This window comes from Mustela nigripes, chromosome 13 (assembly GCF_022355385.1).
Source record: "Mustela nigripes isolate SB6536 chromosome 13, MUSNIG.SB6536, whole genome shotgun sequence".
Taxonomy (NCBI): domain Eukaryota; kingdom Metazoa; phylum Chordata; class Mammalia; order Carnivora; family Mustelidae; genus Mustela; species Mustela nigripes.
The window spans coordinates 130,874,815-130,899,940 of NC_081569.1; the positions used below are offsets into that span (position 1 = coordinate 130,874,815).

At 52.3% G+C, this 25,126-nt stretch overlaps 1 protein-coding gene across 4 annotated transcripts; it reads left to right on the forward strand.

Annotated features, from left to right (window-relative positions):
* Positions 1–4,163: 4,163 nt before the first annotated feature.
* ABCD4 (ATP binding cassette subfamily D member 4) lies at positions 4,164–20,166 on the forward strand. Of its 4 annotated transcripts, XM_059373752.1 has the most exons (19): positions 4,164–4,299; positions 7,487–7,605; positions 7,759–7,886; positions 9,229–9,368; positions 10,600–10,716; positions 11,105–11,230; positions 11,830–11,880; positions 13,450–13,544; positions 13,794–13,915; positions 14,015–14,106; positions 14,257–14,346; positions 16,033–16,241; positions 16,607–16,698; positions 17,210–17,246; positions 17,633–17,682; positions 18,314–18,366; positions 18,645–18,721; positions 19,355–19,470; positions 19,645–20,166. In XM_059373752.1, the coding sequence occupies exons 1-19, from the start codon at positions 4,262–4,264 to the stop codon at positions 19,711–19,713; spliced, it is 1,821 nt and encodes a 606-aa protein (XP_059229735.1). In that variant the 5' UTR covers positions 4,164–4,261; the 3' UTR covers positions 19,714–20,166. The 4 variants fall into 4 exon arrangements, with proteins under 4 accessions (XP_059229735.1, XP_059229736.1, XP_059229737.1 ...); XM_059373753.1 differs by lacking the exon at positions 19,645–20,166 and having other exon boundaries at positions 18,665–18,721; positions 19,355–19,448; XM_059373754.1 differs by lacking the exons at positions 7,487–7,605; positions 7,759–7,886 and having other exon boundaries at positions 4,199–4,299.
* Positions 20,167–25,126: the final 4,960 nt, after the last annotated feature.

Sequence of the window (25,126 nt, forward strand, 5' to 3'; positions counted from 1 at the left end):
CTTTTGAAGTACTGAAGGGTTAAGTGAGGTGTTGATCTCGTTGACATTTTTGCAGATTCTCATCTGCCATGTAGGGACGGGATCAGAGCAGGAACAAGAATTTAAGTAGGGAAAGGGGCTAGGAGGCTTGCCTAAGGTGGCGGAGAGGAGCCTGTGGACTAAAAGAGTCTCCCAAGATGCCAGGTGTGGACTTCATTTGGATCCTGATTTTTTTTTTTAAAGATTTTATTTATTTATTTATTTATTTGAGATAGAGAGAGAGTGAGTGTGCTCACATTAAGGGTGGAGGGGCAGAAGAGGGGGAGAGGCAGAGGGAAAGAATCCCAAGCAGACTCCGGGCTGAGCACAGAGCCCCACGCGGTGCCATGCCCATGACCCTAAGATCGCGACCTGAGCGGAAACCAAGAGTCGGAGACTCAACAGACTGTGCCAGCCATGCGGCCCTGGACCCTGTTTTTATTGTATTCTGGCAGGTTTTCCACTATCCCCACTGGCGGCTTAAAGAGTTGGAAATTATCTGGTACATAATTTAGAAATGTAAACTAATATATATATATTTTTAAAGATTTTATTTATTTATTTGACAGACAGAGATCACAAGTAGGCAGAGAGGCAGGCAGAGAGAGAGGAGGGAAGCAGGCTCCCCGCCGAGCAGAGAGCCCGATGCGGGGCTCGATCCCAGGACGCTGAGACCATGACCTGAGCCGAAGGCAGAGGCTTTAACCCACTGAGCCACCCAAGTGCCCCAGAAATGTAAACTAATATATTAATGAATGACATGATTCACATAGCATTTTGTTATGTTTCATTATAGTTTTTCCTATGCAGATATTTATATCTATATCATATAGATATAAAAATACCTGTATCTATAGATCATAGTTGAGATCATATTTAAATCCAGTAGGTATTGTAACAATACTTTTTAAAAGTTTAAAGTAACACATAGTGTTGAGGGACCCTGGGACAGTAATGCCATCATACTCCAAAGCAAGACACTTTTTTTTTTTTTTAAGATTTTATTTATTTATTTGACAGAGAGAGAGAGGGAGAGCAAGCACAGGCAGAGAGAGTGGCAGGCAGAGTCAGAGGGAGAAGCAGGCTCCCTGCCGAGCAAGGAGCCCGATGTGGGACTCGATCCCAAGACGCTGGGATCATGACCTGAGCCGAAGGCAGCTGCTTAACCAACTGAGCCACCCAGGCGTCCCAAAAAGCAAGACACTTCTGAGTGTAAAAGGTGGCAAGAGCTGGAAACCGGAATTGCCCTAGCCAGGTGAGGTTGCTTGCCTTAATATTTTGGTTGACTTATTAATTTTTCAGAGATTGCATCCTGACATGTTTATTTGATTTGCAGAGTGACAAAGACATACTCTGGAAGTCACACTTGGGAGTAAGTTAAGCTCATGCCATCACTGAGAAATGTTCAGTTATCTCCTGCACAGTTTGGACTCCCCTCCCCCATCCTGAGTTGGATGGCACCCACTGAGGCTCTGGGGCAGGGGTTCTCAAAATGTGGGGGCTGGGCAACGCTGGGAATTTGTTCCTCCCCACACCCACCCACCAAGGGATATTTGGCAATGTCCGGAGACATTAGTGGTTGCACAGCTGGATCGGGGAGAGTGCTGCTGGAAGCCAGTGGATGGAAGCTGGGGATTCCACTCGGTATCCTACAATACACAATAGCCTCCCTACTCGAGTCCCCAACAAAGAATTATCAGGCCCAAAAAGTCAATGCTGTCATGGTTGTGAAAACTTGATGTAGGTACCTTTGTCTTCATGAAGACAACTCTAATTGTCAACAGGTTGGCCTTCCCAGCTAGAGGGTAGCTCCATGAAGACAGGTGATACATCTGTCTTGTTCAGTGTTTGGCATATAGTTGACACTTAATAAGAATTGAAGGAAGAGGGGCGCCTGGGTGGCTCAGTCAGTTAAGCCTCTGCCTTTGGCCCAAGTCATGATCCCAGGGTCGTGGGACTGAGCACTACATCAGGCTCCTTGCTCAGTGGGGAGTCTGCTTCTCCTTCTCCCTGCCCCCTGCTTGTGCTCTCTCTCTCAAATAAATTTTTAAAATCTTTTAAAAAAGGGGTGCCTGGGTGGCTCAGTGGGTTAGGTCAGTGGGTTCGGCTCAGGTCATGATCTCAGGGTCCTGGGATTGAGCTCCGCATCGCGCTCTCTGCTCAGCAGGGAGCCTGCTTCCCTTCCTCTCTGCCTGCCTCTCTGCCTACTTGTGATCTCTGTCAATTAAATAAATAAAATCTTAAAAAAAAAAAAAAGGATCAAAGGAAGGCGAAGAGGTACATCCAGATTCAAACTTAGGGCCCGGGGCGGGGGGGGAACATGCTGCTTGATTTCTTTCTTTGTGTGCGTTTATTTACAATGTTATTTTTCTTTAAAAGATTTTATTTGTTTGTTGGAGAGAGAGAGCAAGCACAAGCACAAGGAAAGGCAGGCAGAGGGAGAAGCAGGCTCCCTGATGGGCAGGGAGCCTGATATGGAACTCCATCCCATAACTCTGGGATCATGACCCGAGCAGAAGGCAGATGCTTAATCAACTGAGTCACTCAGGCATCCCTGTTTACAGTGTTATACTAGTTTCAGGTGTACAATACAGTGATTCAACAATTCCCTACATCACCTACTGCTCATCAGACAGATAAGTGCACGCCTTAATCAATCCCCATCACCTGTTTAACCCAAACCCCCACCCACCTCCCCTCTAGTAACCATCAGTTTGTTCTCTATTGTTAAGAACCTGTTTTTTGGTTTGCCTCTCTCTCTTTTTTTTCTTTGCTCTTTTGTTTTGTTTCTTAAATTACACATATGAGTGAAATCACATGGTATTTCTCGCAAGCTGCTTGTTCTCCGAATTATTTCCCATCTCCCTTTGGGCACAGTAATCAGATGATAAGCATTGCATTTTCCAACATTTAACAAATATTTACTAAGCACTTACGAAATACTGCAGTGTTCTAGGTACTGGGAATACAGCTATGAGCAAGACAGAGAGTCCCTGCTCAAATTTTATTCTCAGAGGGGAAGACAAACAATACGCAAGGAAACAAGATGTATTCAGACAGTGATAATTATCATGGAGAAAATAAAAGTGGGACACCTGGCTGGCTCGGTTGGTAGAGCATGCAACTCTTTCTTTTTTCTTTTCTTTTCTTTTTTAAGATTTTATTTATTTATTTGAGACAGGGAGAGAGAGCACCAGGGCGCGTGAGCAGGGGGGAGGACAGAGGGAGAGGGAGAAGCAACTCCCAGATGAGCAGGGAGCCAGATGCTAGACTCCATCCCAGGGCCCTGGGATAATAACCTGGGCCGAAGGCAGACACTTAACCGAACGAGGCACCCAGGTGCCCCAGCATGCAACTCTTGATCTTGGGGTCCTGAGTTCGAGCTTCACGCTGGGTGCAGATTATTTTTTTTTTTTTTTAAAGATTTTATTTATTTATTTGACAGAGAGAAATCACAAGTAGATGGAGAGGCAGGCAGAGAGAGAGAGAGAGGGAAGCAGGCTCCCTGCTGAGCAGAGAGCCCGATGTGGGACTCGATCCCAGGACCCTGAGATCATGACCTGAGCCAAAGGCAGCGGCTTAACCCACTGAGCCACCCAGGTGCCGGGTGCAGATTATTTTTAAACAAAGTGTAATACAATCGGGAATGATGCGGGCAGGATGGCATCTTCTAGGTTGGGCGACCAGGTGACACTGGAACTAATTTTGAGAACAAGCCATCCATGGAAGAGCTCCCGGCCAAGACTACTGCACTTGCAAAGACCCTGAGACGGAAACAATGGCCACTCCATGAAAATTTAAGGGAAAGGCGCCATCACTTATGCCATGGAAACATTTGGACTTTATTCTACCTGCAATCCGGAAGCCTGATTTATGTTGGTAAAAGATCACGGTGGCTTCTGTGGGAGAATGTATAAAACATCTACATTCCGCATCTGAAATACTTGTCCTAAAATAATCCCATTTTTCTCCGCTGTTCTTGTCAAAAAGGAAACCTCCTCGATCCAGCAGTGGGCGCTGTAGGCGCAGGGTCGACAGAATGTAACACTCAGCACTCTCTGGTTCTTTTCGAGGGGTGGGTCGCTTCCGGGAGTGGCTTCGTAGACCGGCGCCTTCCTCTCTAGCCGCCCGTCTCTGTGGTCGTCGTGGGCCCGCCCCTCTTCGGCCAACCCAGTGCTCTTTGGACTCTTCCCGCAACGGAGTCCGGGGCAGCGGTCCTCCGGAGGAGGGTGGAAGTTGTCCCATGGCGGTCCCGGGAACGGCGACCGGGGCTGGCGCCAGGTGAGCAGGGCGGCTGGGGAGGCGAGCCGGGCCCTTGGGTGCCTTCCCTGGGGGTGTGTGGCTTGAAGAGCCCCCGCCCCCGCGAAAAGAGGAGCTCGGGAAGGGGCGCCCAGCCTCCCGCGCGACCCGAGGCCGCCCCCAGCACTCTGGCTGTGGGATCTTCTCCCTTGGAACTGGCTTTTCCATCCCCCCCCGGAGAACCTCCAAGTGCACAGAATTGAGTTAATCGTCCTCATTTGGCACGCTGTGATCCAGCGCAGGGCCCCTCTTGTGCTCTACATCATTGTCTTCCTCTCTTCGTTCCTTATTCTCAACCCGTTGCTCCCCCGTTCTCAGACTCCCACGAGTGTACAGCCCAGTTTACATAAGTTTGCGTGTCTGTTACCTTGAAAGATAGATTGTGGGTTTTGAATACCTATAAATGATAGTATGCTGTGATTAAAAAAAAAAAACCTTATTACTCAACGTTGTGTTTTTGAGAGCATGCATTCAGTAGTAATCTAGTTTCTGTTTCTGAGGGCTGCTTGGTACTACCCTATGTACTTTGGATCGCACTTACTTATACATTCCCCTAGTGATGGACACTGAGGTTGCTTCCAGTTTTTAACCACCACAAATATGCTGGCGCTTGTCTCCTTGTGAATATGAGTAATATTTTTCTGGATTATCCACCCCAAGGTAGGATGCTAGGTCGTACCTAATTCTGCGGAATTGTTTTCTGGAAAGGTCATCTTGAGTTTATACTTCCCAACAGCATTGCATAAAGGTTCTGGCTTCCCCACATTCCAGGAATGTTTGGTATTGTTCGGTTTTCTGCTGTTTTATCAGTCTGATGAGTTGTAAGATGGCATCCCGTTGTGTTTTCATGTATTAAGCATTTGGGTTTCCCCTTTTCTGAATTACCTGTTTGTATTCTTTTACCACTCTCCGTGGATTTCCTGTCTTCCTGACTTGCAGGAATTCTTCATATGCCCTAGATTTTAAAGATTTTATTTATTTATTTGACAGAGTGAGATCACAAGTAGGCAGAGAGGCAGGCAGAGAGACAGAGAGGGAAGCAGGCTCCCTGCCGAGCAGAGAGCCCGATGCGGGGCTCGATCCCAGGATCCTGAGATCATGACCTGAGCCAAAGGCAGAGGCTTAACCCACTGAGCCACCCAGGCGCCCCTGCATTTCCTTCTATTAACTAAATAGAATTTCACACTTAGATTTTTAATCCATTTGGGTTTTTAAAATTTTATCTTTCTAAGTGATTTGAGGTAATTTTCCTTCACCATTTTCAACCAAAAACTAATGAACTAATAATTAAAAATTGGAGAGCCTGTGAAGCATCATTAAGAGCTCAGATCCTTGGAGCTAGGCTGCCTTTGTCCAAACCCTGAGGCTCCCACTTACAAGGTGGGTGACAGGGCAAGTTACTTAACCTCTTTTGCTTCAGTTCCTTATCCATAAAATAGGATATAGTCTCCATCTCTTAGGGTTGTGACAGCCAAATGAATTAAAACATGTAAAACACATGTTGAACAGTACTGGGCACATAGTATGTGCTTAATAAGTATTGACAACTATTCTTATTACTGTCACCTATCTTGTGATATAACCTCTTTCATGTGCCCATGTAAACATAGGTCTGTTTTTTCTTTTGGTCTCTGTTCCATTTGGTCTTTTTGTTTCTGTATTTAAACCACAGCTCTGCAATATGATTTATCTTTTTTTGGGGGGAGAGAAAGAGAGAGAAGGGCATGTGCGCACACATGAGGTCGGGAGCAGAGGGAAAGGGCGAGAGAGAATCTTAAGCAGGCTCCATGCTCAGCACGGAGCCTGACAATGGATTCAGTCTCATGACCCTGAGGTCACGACCTGAGCTGAAATCAAGAGTTGGATGCCCAACCGACTGAGCCACCAGGCGCCCCTGATTTGTCTTACTAATGGAGGGTTTGTGTTTCCGATTCCTCCTTTCCCATTCTTTACAGTTGCCCTCAGCTACTCATGGGACTTTATATTTTCATATAAAGTTCCTCAGAGAAGCTCTGCTTTTTTCTTATAGACTATTTTTGTTAGAAATGAGGTCTTTATAATGTTAAGTCATGCCAGCTCTGTCTTTTTAGGTCTTCTTTTGCATCTTATAATAGAACTTTTGTTTTTCTTCTAAAATGTGTTATCCTGGGCCGACTGGCTGGCTCAGTCAGTAGAGCTAGCAACTCTGGATCTCGGGGTTGTGAGTTCGAACCGCATCATGGGTGGAGAGAGCCTGTGTCAGGCCCCCTGCTGGGCACGAGGAGTCTGCCTCTCCCTCTGCCCATCCCCTCACTTGTTCTTTCACTCTCTCTCATAAATACATAAAACCTTTAAAATATACATATACTAAATATATAGATAGATCGATGGATCTCATGACCTGAGCTGAAATCAAGAGTTGGAGGCTTAGCTGACTTAGCCATCCAAGGCCCCTAAAAGTAAAATCTTAAAAAAAAATGTGGGGCACCCGGTTGGCTCAGTGGGTTAAGCCTCTGGCCCTTGATCTCAGGATTGTGAGCTCAAGCCCCACGTTGGGCTCCATGGTGGGTGTGGGGGCCTACTTAAAAAAATGTCTTGCAAATTATTTTTAAAAGTTAATTCCTGGATATTTTACCATTGTTTTAATCATCTTATTTTCTTTGTATTTTCAAGTTGGTTATTGTTGATATAGAACACTATTGATATTTGTTATGTTAACCTTATATCTGGCTGAACTCCTTTTATTCCCATCCTTTGTCTATTGATCTGCTGTTCGCTGTGTAAATGATCACATTATCTGCAAATAAAGACAATTTAATCTCTCCCCTTTTAATTCTTTTACCTCATTTATTTTTCTTGCTTTATTGATTCAGCCAGGACCTTAAAATCCTTGATGGGCTTTCTCGTCCTATTTGTGACCATAAAGAGGATGTGGCTAAAGTTTCTTCATTAACTATGCTTCTTTGCTGTCGATTTTTGGTAAATGACCGTTTACAGCATTTACCAGCTTAGAGAAATTCCCTTCTCTCCCGGGTCTGTTCCAGGCCTACCGCCTTCAGCATCGGGAGGCCATGCATCCTGCACGGGCTGGATCCCTCCCCAGAATGATGTAGGTCAACCTGCTAACTGCTCTCTAAGGCTTCACTGCCCTCATAAGGCTCACTCAGCTTCTCCCGCATCTCTTCTTCAGGCCCAGGTTAGATCTGCAGTTTCTCCAGCGGTTCCTACAAATACAGAAGGTTTTGTTTCCCTCCTGGTCATCACAGAATGCCTTGATGTTCCTGACCCTGTTGTGCGTCACCCTACTGAGTGAGTGAGCGAGCCCAGGCTATCAGGGTAGGGCAGCCCTGGTTTGGGATCCCTTCTTTCTGGGGAGTTCATAAGGCGAGGACTCAAGGGGAAGCCTCTCTCTTCATTTTCTCCCCCTTCGTCACTGACTTCGAACCCCTCTCCCCACCCCAGAACAACTGGTGATCTACCAGGTCGGCTTGATCCCCAGTCAGTACTATGGGGTCCTGGGAAACAAAGACTTGGATGGGTTTAAGAGCCTGACCTTCCTGGCTGTGGTGCTCATCGTTCTCAACTCCATGGTAAGGTCTTCTCCCTGCGTTTGTCTTCCTCTCCAACCTAGCATGAGCACGATGCCGACTCGGACTTAGCCACCAGGAAGCAGGAAGCAGGCTGTGGGGTGTGTTCCCTCCCTTTCTGGGAACTAAAGGTCAAAACCCTGTGCAGGGCATTGATCTTGCTGTTGGGCCCAATTCCTGGGATGTTTCAAGCTCCCAGGACTAGGCCATGACGTTCTGGTCAGCATTTAGCAGAAATGACCTTGTCCCTTCCAGTCCCATTATTCTTGCTTCAGGGAACTCTGAGCATTTGAAAACTAGGATCAGCAGCCAGGGGGCTATTGCTTCTCCATGGGGCCGAGGCCGTGGTTCAGCCTGGCGCTGTGTCATACCTCCCAGCCTCGGCACCCGCTGCTTTCCTGCAACATGGCCTCCGTCCCCACCCTCATTCACGCGGTTAATGCCTGCTCACTTGTCCAGGTTCTGCTGTCGTCACCTCCTTCCAGTCCTCCTTCACCTTCTCCCGGGCTCCTCCACCTGCCCTCTTCTCTGCTTCGCTAATACTTGGAGTTAGCCTCTGCTGTAACACTCCTCACACCCTGTAATTGTTTCCTTGCTAGGCTGAGCTCATTGTCATTGCCTCAGACTTAGCATGTAGGCGCTTCATCAGTGCTGAACGAGGAGTCAGGTCTCCGCTTGGACTCGAGCCTGATGCTCTGTCTGCCTGTGCTGCCTGTTTTCTCGGGGAAGCCCCTTCTCATCACACTTAGACAGTCTGGCTGGGTCTTCTGGCAGTGAATCCCTAAGTATACAGAGCTCCCTTCCAAGTTTTGGGGAAAAGAAAAGTGAGAACATAGATGACATAGAAGATATCATCCCCGGGGCGCCTGGGTGGCTCAGTGGGTTAAGCCTCTGCCTTCGGCTCAGGTCATGATCTCAGGGTCCTGGGATCGAGTCCTGCATCGGGCTCACTGCTTGGCAAGAGCCTGCCCCCTGCCCCGCCTGCCTCTCTGCCTACTTGTGATCTCTGTCTGTCAAATAAATAAATAAAATCTTTAAAAAAAAAAACAAAAGATATCATCCCCAATTTCCAGAAGCTCACTGGCTCTCAGGATGAGACCGTACAATTGAAAGGGGCCAGAGGCCTGTGCTTGGTGAAGGAAAGAGCATGGGCCGGAGGGGGGAGGGGAGAATCCCCTGACTTGACACTTTAACACTGCAGAAGTGCTGAGTGGACAGAGACTAATCGGGATGGGCCGGGGCCAGCCGGCAGATGCTCTCTTAGTGAGCCCTGGGCTCCTCGCTGAGATGAGCAGAAGCCGTCCCTCCTGCTCTCTCACTTCCTCTCGCTTCCCCCACTGCGCAGCTGAAGAGCTTTGACCAGTTCACCTGCAACCTGCTGTACGTGAGCTGGAGGAAGGACCTCACCGAGCACCTTCACCGCTTCTACTTCCGAGGCCGCGTGTACTACACCCTCAACGTGCTGCGGGATGACGTCGATAACCCGTAGGCGCCCCTCTCCGGCCTCCGGGCCCTCCGCAGGGTTCTGTGGGTCTGGTTCGGCCCTGGAGAGTTCCTGCCACAGGCCCCTTGAGATCATCCCCAGGTCTCCGCAAATGTTGATAAGCACCATAGGGGATGATCTCAAGGGGCCTACAGCCGGATGGAGGCACCCCCGAGCAGCTGCAGGGCTGAGAATAGGGAATTAAAAGATAGGACGGCTCCCTTTTGTCCATTTTATATCCTGCGCTTCCCAACCTCTGCTGCGGGTTTCTCTCCAAAGAAAGTGTCCTTGCTAGCAAACCAGCCCTTGGATTTGCAGCAGTACAAAATTATTGCTGCCCTGGGCTCAGTGTAAGACTCAGACCTTCATTCTTTCACCTCCCGGTTGATAGGCCTCCGTTCATGGAGCCTCAGTTTCCCTTTCTGGAAAATGGGGATGATGGTTCCTATCTCAAGAATACCTCAAAGGATATTCACGCAGTGCACCTGCGCAGCGCCTGGCATGTGGCGAGTGTCCCGGTGTCAGTCAGCGCTGGGTGTTTTACAGGCGAGGAAACCGAGGGCCAGAAAATGCAAATGACTTGTCCAAGGTCATGACTCTCATTGGAAATGGGAGTCAGTGTGGCCCCTGTGGTGCCGTGGTGCAGTGGGACACAAGGGAGTCTCTCCTCACAGACATTCCCTCTCCACTCACCACCCCTAGGCCCTTTTTTGCCTGGCGTGACCTTTCGTCAGCTTAAGCTGAGCTTTGCCGCAAAGATGCTGGGGATTCCTGTTGCCTCTTATCTTTCTCTTCTGGGCTCCTCCATGACTCAACCCCTATGAAGCTTCTGCAGCCAGATAGCTAAACCGGGGGGCAGACCCAGGCTCGCAGAAGAGATTGGGAGGAGCTGGAGAGAGGGACGGCTTTCCTGCTCATCCAGAAACTCTGCTCTTTAACTCCGGTCTTTCTCGGGTGCTACTCAGAACAGGCTTGGGACCCCTGGGTACTGGCCCTTTCATTTGCTACTTTTCCTGAGGGTAAACTGAGGTGCCCCAAGAAACAACTCTTCAGGGTTGTTTAAAGCTCCTGAAGGCCTTAGTGCCTGTAGGAAAACCAGTGCTTGTCTGAGTCCATCTCCCCCTGGGGTCGTAGCTAACAGCACCGAAAGGCAAGGTCAGAGTAAGAGGTAACCTCTCCGCTCTCGCCGCCCCCCGCCCCGCTGCCGGTCCAGTTGCTCTGTGTTGTGTGCAGGGACCAGCGCATCAGCCAGGACGTGGAACGCTTCTGCCGGCAGCTCAGCAGCATGGCGAGCAAGCTCCTCATCTCCCCCTTCACTCTCATCTACTACACCTACCAGTGCTTCCAAAGGTGAAGCCTCTCCCCTCGCCCCTGCACCACCCCGGCCAGATGTTTCTCCCCCGCACCCGGCCCCAGGTCCCTCACCCACCCACTCCCCTCCCCCAGGTCAGGGTCCAGAAGAGGCTGGTCTCTCTTCCTCCCACCTGCAGCCCAGGAAGGCTTCCTCTGTCCTGTGCTCAGGCCGCTCCCCTCCCTTTGGACATGGGGCATTTCAGTGTCACAGGGGTTCTGGGACCCTGACAACCTAGACCAGGTGCCAGCTGCCCCCATACAGGAGCAGAGGTCCCACAGGACTGCTGCCTGAAATTGGACGAGGACTGCTTGAAAGTGAACAGGAATCAGGGCTGAGGCCTGCGACCGTGTGTGACACCCCCACGCTCCCCTCTCTGCCTTCCAGCACGGGCTGGCTCGGGCCTGTGAGCATCTTCGGGTATTTCATCCTGGGAACCCTGGTGAACAAAATGTTGATGGGGCCCATCGTGGCACAGCTGGTGCAGCAGGAGAAGCTGGAGGGGGATTTTAGGTATGTTCCCCTTGCTTGAGGTTTCTGGGTTGAGCATCATGGTTAAGGAATGGGGGTCTGGAGTAAAATTGCCTCATTCGAATCCCAGCCCGCGCTCATCGCTAGGCATGTGCTCTTGGGTGAGGTCTTGAACCTCACTAACTTTAGTTTTCCCGTCTTTAAAATGGGGATTGTACTACTGTCCACAGAGGGGATTGTGAGGAGCATTACTGAGATTCTAGGTGAGATAGAACTGTGTCTGGTTGGCTATTATCGTCCCTTGGCCTTCTCCTGTGCTTCTGTTTCAATCTCCCTGTCGTGGCTCAGCCAATAGATCCAGCGCCTGCGCTGTGCTTGTTGGCCTCCTGCTTCAGGTTGGGCCCTGGGAGGAGGTGGTGTGGGCAGGAATGCACCTGTCCTCGGGGGAGGTGAGGCGTTCCCCTGTCTGCACAGCTCCTGCCACCCCACCCAGGCCCTGGGATTCCAGCCCTGCGACAGCTCGGGGAAGGGCTGGGCCTTTTCGAGGTGGAGTCAGGTCTGGAGGTCGTGGTCCAGGCCTCCGAAAGGAGAGGGGCCAGCACTGCCCGTCACCAGCACACGTTTCCCTTTGGCCTGCCCAGGTTCAAGCACATGCAGATCCGGGTGAACGCTGAGCCTGCTGCCTTTTTCAGGTGAGTCGGGTTTCCTTCTGCCGCATCGGAGCTGATAGTGGAGATGACAGGAAAGGAAGGACCCGTTGTCCGGCCCTCCCACCGTCCCAGAGCCGTGGGGCTGAGCATCCTTGCACTTGGCTGTGACCCCCACCCCGTGTCTCTCCCTGTCCTTGTCTGCCTCATCCTTAGATCCAGGGATTTGCTTCTGAAGCTGCTTGTTCCTTCTAGTGGCCCAGGAGGGGGCGTAAATTTGTTCCAAGAATGAAACGAGTGAATGCTTCCTGTCCTGGTGATGACTATAAGGCATTGCCTCTGCCTCACTTTTCCTTCTGTAAAACGGCTTTCTGCCAGTGCCTGATGGCCAGTCAGAGTCTCAAAGACTGCTCCTTTGTCTCTGCAGGATGGGAGGGAAAGGAGGCCTCAGGAGATCAGGAGACTCGCTCCCCACTAACACTGTCCAAGCAGAACGAAGTATCTGATCTAACAGCAGCCTTGTGAAATCTCATTCCTTCCCTCAGGGTGTCAGGGTAGGTCCCAGGGCCCTGCCTTCTGTGAGGCCTCTGGAGTCATCGTTAGGCCCCAGAGTGGAAGCGGCTGTTGGATCACCTGGAGCTAATAGCCCTGGGACCTTTGCCCTGGTCTGTCTTTGCTGCAGTTTGCAGCTGCCGCCACTTGGGGGCGCCAAGCATACTAAGACTCTGAGGTGGGCTTTGGTTGTGTTGCCGTCGGGCTGGGGCTGTGCCAAGTGCTTTTGGATTTTTGCAGCCTCTCATGAAGTTCTGGGCTCTGGGGAAAGCAGGTTGACTCTTGGAGTCCAGATGGGTTCTTCTGTGGCTTCTCTGTCCCTCTGGCATTTTCCAGGTGCCAGGTACAGAATGCAGTGCTTCTGCCTGTCCCCCAACCTGGTAGCTCAGGGACAGGAACTGTTTCATCCCTTTGTTTATCTCACTGGCTAACCAGCACAGAGCCTGCCACCGAGCAACTGCACCGGGTGTAGCTGCTGAGTAACAACAGCTGTTACTTACTAAGGGCCCCTCTTCTGTCTGGAACTTTCTACTTAGAAATTCTCTAACTGGGGCACGTGGGTGGCTCAGTGGGTTAAAGCCTCTGCCTTCAGCTCAGGTCATGATCCCAGGGTCCTGGGATCGAGCCCCGCATCGGGCTCCTGCTCAGCAGGGAGCCTGCTTCCTCCTCCCTGCCTACTTGTGATCTCTGTCAAATAAATAAATAAAATCTTAAAAAAAGAAATTCTCTAACTTATTTTGTAGGTATGATCAGCCCCATTTTACAGAACAAGACACTGAGACTCCGAGGCTTAAGGCACTAATCAGTGTCACCCAGCTGGCAGTTGGCCAGAGCCAGGGTTTGAGCCGGGCCTGCCCAGTCTAGAGTTCATGTTCTTTCCCCAGACAATACTGTGCTGAGGAAGTAAAGCAGTGAATGGAGGCTCGTGGCAGAAAGGGTCTGAGATGAAGACCACTTGGATGGGCTTGGTCCCCAGAGGAGAGTGTGGTGAGGGCCGGAGGGTCCCCCCGAGCCTGGATGAGGCTTTGCGGGCCCCATCGACATCCCAGCCTTCCTCGTCAGGGCTGGGCATGTGGAGCACATGAGGACAGACCGCAGGCTGCAGAGACTCCTTCAGACCCAGCGGGAGCTGATGTCCAAGGAGCTCTGGCTGTACAGTAGGTGGACAGAGCCCGGGGAGGCAGGAACCCCAGGAACGGGATAGCCTTCCCTTCCCCCGCTTTCTCTCTGCACTAAGCAGTTTGCTGGCATGAAGGGATTAACCACGGGGAGCCACTGCCTTTGCCAGGAGCGTCCTCGGGAGAACGAGGCCTCAGGGACTAGCTTGGTCCTGTCTGGTGGCGTCTTCCCTCAGAGTGCATAAGTGGTTCCCGGGTCTCTAACCTCGGTGTTTCTGTCCCCTGCAGTCGGCGTCAACACCTTCGACTATCTGGGCAGCATCCTGAGTTATGTTGTGATCGCCATCCCTATTTTCAGTGGGGTCTACGGAGACCTGAGCCCCACGGAGCTCAGCACTCTGGTCAGCAAGGTGAGGCTCCCTCCCGGGCACCCCTCACGCCGTCCCCTCTGCCCAGCGTCCGGGGCCTCGGTGTCCAGGCCGGTGCTCACGGCTCGCTGTGCTGTACAGAACGCCTTCGTGTGCATTTACCTCATCAGCTGCTTCAGCGGGCTCATCGACCTCTCCAGCACGCTCTCCGATGTGGCTGGTTACACACACAGGTGAGGCTGCGTCCTGAGCAGAGCGGGCGCCCCTGGGAGGAAGAGCTGAATGAGAGAAGGGACAGAAAGGCCATGTGCCAGAGGATGTGAGGGAAGGAAGACCGCATTCCCCTGGGCCCCCAGACCCACCTCGGGTTTTCACTTGTCCAGGATCGGGGAGCTTCAGGAGACCCTGCTGGACATGTCCCTGAGGTCGCGGGCTGGCGAGATCCCGGACGAGAGCGAGTGGGACACAGACAGGTGGGCGCCAGGCGGGCAGGGCGGTGCCATGGTGCGTGTGCCCAGCTTGGCTTCGGCCTGAAGTCCTGCCCTTCCCTGGCCGGGCGGCGGAGCCCTTGCCAGGCGTGTCTGTGTGGTGACAGTCACGCTGTGGTGTCTGCAGGCAGTGGGGCTGTTCTGGCATCTGTTGTGGTCATTTACGCCTTCCTCCAGCTGCGGGAAGCCCGGCGCACGCTCCTGCCTGGGCACGAGATGACAAAACAGAAATCTGAGTGGTCTCCCTCCCACTGAGCCCTGCCGCCTGCCCCTTTCCTCCGGGCCTGCCTGTTCTCTGTTCCCCAGGCCTCGCTCACCTCCACATGTATCTTGTGTCTCCTTTCTTTCTTTTTTTTTTGAGATTGTATTTATTTATTTATTTGATATATATAGAGAGAGAACATGAGTGGAGGGGAGTGGCAGAGGCAGAGGGAGAAGCAGGCTTGGTGAGCAGGGAGCCCGATGGGGGGCTCGATCCCAGGACCCTGAGATCATGACCCGAGCCGAAGGCAGACGCTCAACTGACTGAGCCACCCAGGCGCCCCTCTACTTGTGCCTCCTTGATGCATTGTGAGGTTTCTGACCTTCCTGGGCACTGAAGGTTGTTTCGTGTCCTCACTTTCTTGCTCACTAATTACTCAGCTGTTCTGTGTCTCAGTTTCTTCATCTCTGTGAGGGGAACAGTAATGGAACCTTCCTCTCAGGTGATTGTGAGGCATAACTGTCACAGTCCATGGAAAGTGTTTGGACAGTGGCCACCAAGTGAGCTTTAAAAAACGGAAACAGCCTGAGTTCCAGGGCCTACACGCAACTGCCTTCTGAGGGACTAAAGTCTGAACTCTTGCCCCCGTTTAGAATTCAGCCTTCCTGTGGCTGTGGGCCTGGGGCTGAGGAGGTGGCGCAGTGACACCGGAGGTGCTGTTCTCCGGGGGAGAGGGGCGTCTGTGCAGAGCCAAACTCCAGGTCCCTTTACGACCACCACGCCCGTCCTGTCGTAGCCACTGGTCACACGCGCTGTGCAAACCCCCCAGGGTTAAAGCTAGAGTTTCAGCTCCGTGACCCCGAGTGAGTTACTTAGCCGCCTGACTTGGTTTCTTCATCTGCCAAGTGGGGATGTTGTTTGTGATCCATGGGTGTTAAAGCGGATTAAGATCAGTCGTGGCGGGGCTTTGTGCAGCCTGGCACAGACTAGGCGCCCTCAGCCCTCCTTCTGTGTTCGTGTGCCCGGGCTGCCGTAGCAAGATTCCCCAAGCTGGGTGGCTCACACAAGACATTTATTTTCTCACAGTTCTGGATGCTGCAAGTCCAAGATCAAGGTGCTGGTTGGGTTGGTTTCTCCTGAGGCCTCTCTCCTGTCTTTCCGCTGTGTCCTTTTCTGGCACTTTCTCTGCACGAGCATGCCTGGTGTGTCTCTTCTTAGAAGGCCGTCAGCATATTGGATTAGAGCTCTACCCTGATGGCCTCACTTTAACGTAATCATTTGTTTAATACCTTCTCTTCAGCTGCAGTTATGTTCTGGGGTACTGGGGGTTGAGACTTCAGCCCGTGATTTTGAGAACACAGTTTAGCCCATAACAACTCCTCTGTCCAGAGGTGAAGCCCCCCCCTCAAGGAGAAGACCCTGCCCTCTGCAGGACTGACTACTTCTCTCCCCTTGTCTTCTGACCGCAGGGCCCCGGAGTGGCCAGTCGCAGAGCCAGCGGACACAGCTTTCCTCCTTGAGCGGGTCTCCATCTGCGCCCCGGCCTCTAACAAGCCCTTAATCAAGGATCTGAGCCTGAAGATCTCCGAGGGGCAGAGCCTGCTCATCAGGGGCAACACGGGCACGGGCAAGACCTCCTTGCTCCGGGTTCTCGGCGGCCTCTGGGCAAGCACAAGGGGTGAGAGCCAGCCTTGGCCTGGTGGGATGCGGGTGTATGTGTGCGCTGCGTGTGTATAGACCTCTAGGCCTTTTTTTTTCTTTTTTTTTTTTTTTAAAGATTTTATTTATTTGACAGAGACAGGAAGAGAGGGAACACAAGCAGGGGGAGTAGGAGAGGGAGAAGCAGGCTTCTCGCTGAGCAGGGAGCCTGATGTGGGGCTCGATCCCAGGACCCTGGGACCGTGACCTGAGCTGAAGACAGATGCTTAACAACTGAGCCACCCAGGCACCCCAAAATCCAGGCCTTTTTGTTAGGGAAAGGAAATGAGAGACAGTTACTTTCTCTGGGAGATCTCAGAGTGGAGGTTTCTGTGGGTTCTGCAGGCTCGGTGCAGATGCTGACGGACTTCGGACCCCATGGGGTGCTGTTCCTGCCACAAAAGCCATTCTTCACTGACGGGACCCTTCGGGAACAGGTCAGCCTGGGGCCACTCCTACCTCCACCCTAATGGAGACTTCTGGCAGTGTGACAGGTCTCAGCTCTAGAAAGTTATAGGGCAGAAGGTGGGGCATTGAACGGCTCCTGCCCAGGAACTCCCTGGTTCTAAGAACGCTTTATTCCTCCCTGAGGATTGGGCCCCCGTAGTTAGAGCAGCTCCTGGGGGCAGGTTAGTCTGTGGGGGCCGAAACCAAATATCACATACATTTGTTGACCGCCATGCTGGATTCTGGAGGCCGTGGCCTTCGGAGGCTCACAGACTCTTTCCCCTCAGACACACATCTGAAGGTTGCAGTGACCCTGCCCCGCTGTCTGCTGCCCCAGACTCCCCCGCTGGCCCTTGGCGTGGGTGTCGCTCCCCATCCTCAGGTGGAGAGGCGCCTGGCCCCTGGCAGTTGCTGAGGCTGTTGCCGGGGGAGGATAGGCTGTGTACAGCAGCCCCCTCTCACAGGCCCTCATCTTAGGCCTGTGCGGTTTTGTTTTATCAGGTGATCTACCCGCTGAAGGAAATCTACCCAGACTCGGGTGAGCCGGCCCTCCCTGGGCGCCTTCTCCCATTTAAATCGTCCCTGCTCTGCCTGGCTGGGGCCTCGCTGATGCCTTTTGGCAGAGGCTCCAGCAAGGCTGCTGGTTTCAGGTTGTTTTCTCCTCCTTCAAGTGTTTACTGTTTGGGAGCTGTACCCTGACCTCGTCTTGTTCTGTCTTCCCCTCCTTGAGAAGAGACACGCACTTGAGGAGGGAAGGGACTTCTTCCTTCGCCTGGCCCTTCCCTTATGTATTAGGGGCTGTAACCCTCACCCTGCGGAGCCTTAGCCCAGATTCTGGTGTCCCCACCCCTGCCCCCTTCCATGATGTCTCTTCTGGCTGCCCAGAGGGAGCTGACTTCTTGAAGAAGCTTCTCTGTTTGGCAGGTTCTACTGATGATGAGCGGATCCTGAGGTTCTTGGAGTTGGCAGGCCTGGTGAGTGCAGGCAGGGACCTCGAGGCCAGACCCACCTGGTAGCACTGACCACAAGAGCTGGTCCAGCAGAGCCGGCGTAGTGCCCGGGGCCCAGCACTGACGGTTTGAGCCTGGACCGTGGGAGTGGGAGTAGAAAGTGGTGATAGGAGCAGTTGGCCAGGGACAGGCAACGGGGGGTGCGTTGTCTATATTGAGTTTAATTATTTATTTATTTATTAAAAGATTTTATTTGACAGAGAAACAGGGGGAGAGCGAACACAAGCAAGGGGAGTAGGAAAGGGAGAAGCAGGCTTCCCACTGAGTAGGAGCCCGATGCGGGCTTGATCCCAGGACCCTGGGATCATGACCTAAGCCGAAGCAGACGCTTAATGACTGAGCCACCCAGGCAACCCTGTATTGAGGTTTAAAATGTTAATAAGATGAAGTCTGCTTTCTCTTGTCATCCTGCTCCAGCAGATGTAGACAGTATAGTTGATGGGATCGTCCTCTCTCTGGGGGGCTGCTTGCTCCCACAGCCCCTGCCACGGCGTGTGCGCCACAGGGCCCTTGCTGTCTCCGGGGCGTGTGTGGTGGGATGACGGAGCTGGGGTGGGCCCTCTCACGGGCAGCGTTCCCTCTGGGTGTGTTACAGTCCAGTCTGGTGACGAGGACAGAGGGTCTGGACCAGCAGGTCGATTGGAACTGGTAAGAAGGGAGTCGGGGTGCTCCAGAGCCAGCTCCCCCAGCACAGTGGGTTCTGGGTATTTCTTGGCCCGTTAGGGGCATGTTCACGCCCTCGGGAGCAGTGTTTTGGCCTCACCTCCCGCGGGCGGCGCGGCTGGCCTGTGGTTGAAAGGGGAGGGGGATGTCCGTCTGTCCCGGGGCCAGCCTCTCTGCCCAAGAACCTCTTCTTGCTTAGACCCATTCTGTGCAAGAGCCAGGTCCGGCCTCCTTCCTCTGGGGGTCTTCTTCCTGTTCCTCAGGTACGACGTTCTGTCCCCAGGAGAGATGCAGAGGCTCTCCTTTGCCCGGCTCTTCTACCTACAGCCCAAGTATGCAGGTGAGGTGTGCCCGGGAAAAGCACACGCCCAGTATTGTGTGCCTCTGTGTGTGTGTATGTGTGTCACTGCCGGGGCATTCAGACGTGTTGGAGAGCCCCCTGTGCATGGCCAGCCACCTCTGTCCCTGCATGGGAGGGTGGCAGGGCTCTGCCCCTGTGGCGGCAAGGTTGGCGTCCCCAGTACAGCTGTGGATGGGTCACACCACCAGTTCTCGAGCATTCTGCCATGGCAGCAGCTGGAGCCGGCCTGGAAGGCTTGCGTTCTTACGCTCCTCAGCCTCTGCCGTAATAAGTGGGCAGCACCCCCAGCTGTGCCTGGCAGAGGGGCGACAGGTGTGAACTTCTTCAGGGGCTGATGTCCTTGTCCTTGGGGGAGCTGAGAAGCGCTGGCCTGCGAGGTTCTAGGCTATGCTGGCGTGGACCCTGGGAAGCTGGGGGGTTTCGTCCCCTGGGAAGGGGATGGGGCCTCGCCCTCTGCTCTTCCGCCGCACTCTCTTCCCGTGCCAGGGCTCCTGGGAGCCAGAGCAGCTTTCAGCCAGCCTCGCCCTGGGTCCCAGCCGGAGGTGAGCGGGGTGGGAGAAGCAGCAGAGGTGGGCCAAGGGCTGATCTCTTCCTGCCGGATTCTGCCCTCAGTGCTTGATGAAGCCACCAGTGCCCTGACCGAGGAGGTGGAGGGCGAGCTCTACCGCGTCGGCCAGCAGCTGGGCATGACGTTCATCAGTGTGGGGCATCGCCGTAGCCTCGAGAAGGTACCCAAGCTCCTGGAAGTGGCCTGAGGAGGAGGAAGAGCCCAAAGGCTGGGTCTGGGCAGGGCCTGGGGCCCTTCAAAATGGGGAGCCGGGGTGTGGAGAGGGCAGGGGAGGGACGGCCTTCTGTTGTGCGGCCAGCACAGCCTCATCTGCATCTGTGCTGGCCTCTTGCAGTATCACTCCTTGGTTCTGAAACTCTGTGGAGAAGGAAGATGGGAACTGACCAGAATTAAGGCGGAGTGAAGCCAAGGGTGTGGCTGGCCATGGGAAGAAGTGCCCAGCGCGGGCCGATCGGCATTCTCCTGGAGAGACTGGGGGCCCTGTGGGGCAAGGGAGACCCCTGGCTCACCTCCCGGGCCCTGTTCGGGGAGCCCTGGGAGAAGGGCCCAGCCGGGGTGTGGCTCTCTGTGGGGTGCTCTGTCCTGCCTGAGCGCCCCCTGCTGCCTCAGCCAGAGCTCCCAGCACTTGGAGTGCCGATTGCTTAAAAACAACCTCAGATTGTGTTTTCTAAACAAAAACCTGAAATGTAGGCTCTATGAGAAAGGTAGGGTCATTGTGGAAAGAATATTGGGCTTAAAGTCAAGAGATCCAGAAATCTTTTAAATCCTTTAATTTTTATACAAGATTTTTTTAAACTTTAATCAACTATTTAAATTTTATAACTTTTTGTAAAAAAAAAAAATAAACATTTCTTACAAATTATAGCTTTCTCCCTTTTACTTTTCCACTGTAAGGTGACCTTTTAAATTGAATCTGCAGACTTATATTTGGGAGCCTGGGGGGAAGGGAGATGCACTCTCCACTGTACTGGAACATTCTACGCCTGGTTTTTCACTTCACTCCAAACCTATAGTTTTCCTTTGCCGGTTGTACCTTAGGGTTGTACCTAACCTCTAGGGAATTCTGTTTTTCTTGTCCTAACCCAGGTAAAAATAAAAATAAGTCTCTTTCCTGTCAGTCAACTAAAATAAGGTCAGAGATCCTTCAAAAATAATCTTTGTGAGGAAACAGCAGCAACCAGAGGGAACAGACAAAACCCAGAAAGCACAAAAACTTGAGATGGAAAGTGACTGAGCCCGAAGCCCTTATTCTAGAACAATGTTGCCCAGAGTTGTGTTGTTAGGATAGCACACTCATGATTTTTGCCAGACCTCTGTACTTCTTATACTGTGAAATCCCCCCCCCTTTTTTTTTTTAAGATTTTGTTTATTTATTTGACAGAATGAGAGAACACAAGCAGAGGGAGAAACAGACTAGCCTGACATAGGGCTCGGTCCCAGGACCCTGGGATCATGACCTGAGCTGAAGGCAGAGGCTTAACCATCTGAGCCATCCAGGCGCCCCCCCCCATCAGCTAGTATTTTTAAAATTAACTCACTCTTTAAACCTAGTTGATTTTTTAAAAGTTACTTGATATAAATAGAATGTAACTGTAAAAATGAACCATGTTCATAACGATGTTATGAAATTGCAGTTTGGTACTGTGCCTGGAGAGTCTGAGCCTGAGGCTTTGCTCTCTGTACAAAGGGAGGTTAAGGGATGTCGCGGGGAGTTAGCCATACCGGCGCGCAAGTAAGAACTCTCTCCTTAATAAAGTTAGACACCTGGAATGGGAACTGCTGGGGAAATCACTTCCTCACTCTAAGACTTGAGGTGATTTATTGCCTTGTGGGTCCCGCTGAACATGCCGGATGTGGGGTGGGAAACCACAGAAAGGGAAACTGGGGAGGTGCTGTCTGCACAGCGGGCGCCTCCCCTGCCGGCTTGGCTGCCCCACAGCCCTGGAGCCTGTTCCTCAGTTCCACCGTATCGGGGCGCTAGCACAGTGCATCCGGGTACCTTGCCAAGACAGCTCAGGTGGCCACCTGACTGGGTCCGATGGCCGTTCTGGTCCCTGGTGAAGCTTCCTGAGGAACCTGCAGGACATCAAGTCCACAAAGGCCCGTGGCAGCCCTGCAGCCAGTGTCCAGCCCCCTCACCGCGCTGGGAGGGACCATCAAGGTTGGCATCTGCTCCAAGAGCCCTCCCATCCTTGAATCCCCCAACCGCATCCTGCCAAGTGTCTTCTGGCCTCCAGTCAGGCACATCTAGCCCTGCGGACCACCCAGCCTCGGACCCCTCTAACTGAAGAAAGCTCTTTTTCAGGTTAAGGGGAACCTATCTCCCTGAGGACTAAGGATGCCCCAGACTCCCACTCCGTGAGTGTGTGTCTGTTACATTGCAGGGGCTGGGTGTGGATAGACCCCCACCCCAACAGTTTAATTTCTGTACTTTTTTTCAATATAGGAAGCTCCCCCCAGCCTTTTGTTGACAGCATCGCCTTACGGACCTGCTTCCTCCTCACTAGACCCTCGAGCTCCCAAGCCTTCCTGCAGAGGCTGCTGCCAGCAGATGACTCAGGAGAGCAAGTTGGTGCCTAACTCCGGGTCTTGGTATTTGCTTTTCCTCCAGCTCAGACATGTTTCGAGTGCTGTTCCTATTCTGAGTGCCCAGGGCTCTCCCTTGCAAAAGCTCTGGCAGGAGAAAGCTGCCAGACCCCACCTTTGCCCATCACTCACCTCAGAGATGGAGGCTACTGAGAGTTTTGGATGAATCCGTACACACCTGTATGGAAGTCTGATTATGTGTCCTCAGTATGAACAAGGACAAAATGTTTATTTTACATGTTTTCAGGGGCACCTGGGTGGCTCAGTGGGTTAAGCCTCTGCCTTCGGCTCAGGTCATGATATCAGGGTCCTGGGATGGAGCCCTGCATTGGGCTCTCTGCTCAGCGGGGGGCCTGCTTCCCCCTCTCTCTCTGCCTGCTGTTCTGCTTACTTGTGATCTCTCTCTGTCAAATAAATAAATAAAATCTTTTTAAAAAATAAATGTTTTCAAATCAACCAGGCAAATAACTTTCCATCTCATTCTACCAATCAGGGAACTACACAGACCCAGTCAGTGGTATACAGAAATGTTAGTCTGTCCCTTTGTCACCCTTCTGAGGAGTCCTAGGGCTGTGGGACAGAGAGCAACATGATCTTCTGTCATCCCCATCACATGTCTGCTTACCATAGCGATACTACCTACTGTGACCTGCAATTTAAATGCAATCCCTATCAAAATCCCATTGGCCTATTTCTGCAGAAATGAGAAAGTTAATCCTAAAATTCATGTAGAACTGCAAGTGATCTCAAATAGGCAAAACAATCTTGAAAAAGAACCAAGTTGGAGGACTCACACTTGGAGGTTTCAAAAATTACTTCGAAGGAATGGTAATCAAGACATGGCAGTGTTCACATAAGGGAGAGTGTTTCTTTAGGACATCAGAGTGTTCAAAAGTGACCTCATGTACAAGGGAATTTAGAAAGCCGCATGCATGGCCCGGACAGGGTGCATGCTCATCAAAGACCCGAGAAGATCCTGAGCTTTCCTTTCTGGCTGGCCTCTCGGCTCAGACCAAACTGGAAGTAAAGGCTAAGATAGAGTTAAAAGAGTTAAGCTGGCTCAGTGTTAGAGTCCCCGGCACGGAGTCAATCTGGAAAGGGGGGGAGAGATGGAGTTTTTGTTTGCTCGAGATCCTGGTATTCAAGGAAATCACTGCCAAAATACTGACTGAACAGAGACTTCAAGTGACCACATGTGACAAGGATGACAGTCCTTGCAAAACTAGTTTGAGAAAGTGACCAAAAAGATGTCTGCAGCCTTTAGTAATAAAAAACAGCAAACCCTGGGGAAGGGGAGGAACTGGTTTCTAGTTACTATATTATATTCGAATGTCCGGTTTTCAACAAAAGCAAATCATAAAAAGAAACAGGATTCTGGCCCATTCAAAGGGCGTGGCTGGGGGGGGGGGGGAGGTGGCAGTGACAGAAGTCCGGATACTCTTACTAGACGAAGCTTTGAACCCACGGTCTTAATTATGCTCAGATCGTCAAAGGAAACCTGAGAGCTCATTTTGGCTCTGGCCCTGGTGCTGAAGCCAACAGCTCGGTCTGCACCTAGCACTGACTAGGACTGGATCTGGTGTTGGAGCTGCTTCCATCTCGAGACGGCACTGGCTCTGGGTTTTAACTGGTGCTGGAGCTGGTCCAGGAACAGGCTGTATCCCAAACCTTGCTCTAGCTGACAACTGACTCAAGCTCTGGCCCTCATGGTAGAGCTGGGGCTGGAGCCGGGGCTCACTCTCTCTGGGCGGTGGCTCTCTTACTGGCTCTAGCTCTGGAGCTATGGTAGAGCGAGCATGGGATCTGGGCTGGGGCTGCCTCTAGCTCTGGAGCTGGTATTGGCGCTGGTTCTAGCTCTCCAGTCCGCTCTCACTGGAGGTCAACAGTTTGACACGGGGCCAAAGGCATCTCTAGCTCTGGATCTGGGGTTACAGCTGGCACTGGAGCTGGTTCTGGAAAAGGTGGACACGACATTCCAGGTCCAAGCCAGGCAGGTTGCCATGTACAAAGGCCACCAGCTGCTTCTGGCAGGGCAAGTCTGGAGGCTGGCAAGAATCCTCCAGATACTGGTCCAACAGCCAGGAGTGCAGGATGGTGGGGAGGGCCCTGAGGATAGGAAGGCCAGCAGCAGAGTCAGAACCCTGGTCTTTGCCCCCCACACTGCCTCCTACGGCACTTTTGCAGGGGGCTCTGCTCCTCTACCTGGCCTTGCGCATCCAGAGACCAGCCGCATCCCAAACCCACTCTGGCTTCCTGTCAGAATCAGGTCCGGTCATCAAGCAGGGGACTCAGTCATAGGGTGCTCTCGATAAGTGTCCAACCAAACACCCCCTTTCTTTAAGGAATTCTGGCCTATTCCTATGTCTCTGTCTCCTGCCATAAACTCCACGAGGGTAGGGAGGGATTGTGCCTGTTCCGTTCCTTACACAGCACCGGCACACAGTAGGTGCTCCATAAATGTCTAAGGGACAAGGGAACAAACGTAGTCTGTCCTACCCAGCCTTGTCTGGGCCCTTGCGGCCTCTCATCCTGTAGCTTGCGTGCTGAGGTGCTGCCTTACTCTGCACACCGCATCTCATCTCGTCCTCTCCCTGTCCCTGCGGTTCTGAAGGACGGGGCCACCCCAGCCCTAGGGGCATGCACAGCAGAGCATACAGGGGTGAGGTGCGAGGCGGACTTGGAAGTAGGTTGCTCACCACGCCCCTTGTCCTGGGCCCCTGCGCAGCAGCCCACGGGCAGCGGGGGTGGGGGGGCCGGACGGGGGGGCGGCAAGGAGAGCTGGGAGGGGGCTGTGGTGAGTCTGTGTCTGACGCTTCCTCACGATTACATTCAGGTTTTACCACCTCATCCCGAGGAAATACCAAACACAAATTCTGGACACGCTGTCAAGAAACTGGCCTGAAATCTTCAAAACTGTCAAAGTCACAGAAAGCAAGGAAAACCAGGACGGTTCCCACCTGAAGGGAACCGCAGAGACTTGGCACCTTAAATCCAATGTGTGGTGCTGGACTGGATCCACCACTTATAAAGGGCGTTGTTGGAAAATTCAGTGTTCTGGGGACTGAAGTATTTTTTTAAAGGATTTAATTTATTTATTTGAGACAGAGAGAGAGAGCATGAGAGGAGAGAGGTCAGCGGGAGAAGCAGACTACCCACCAAGCAGGGAGCCCGATGTGGGACTCCATTCCAGAACTCCAGGATCATGACTTGAGCTAAAGGCAATCGCTTAA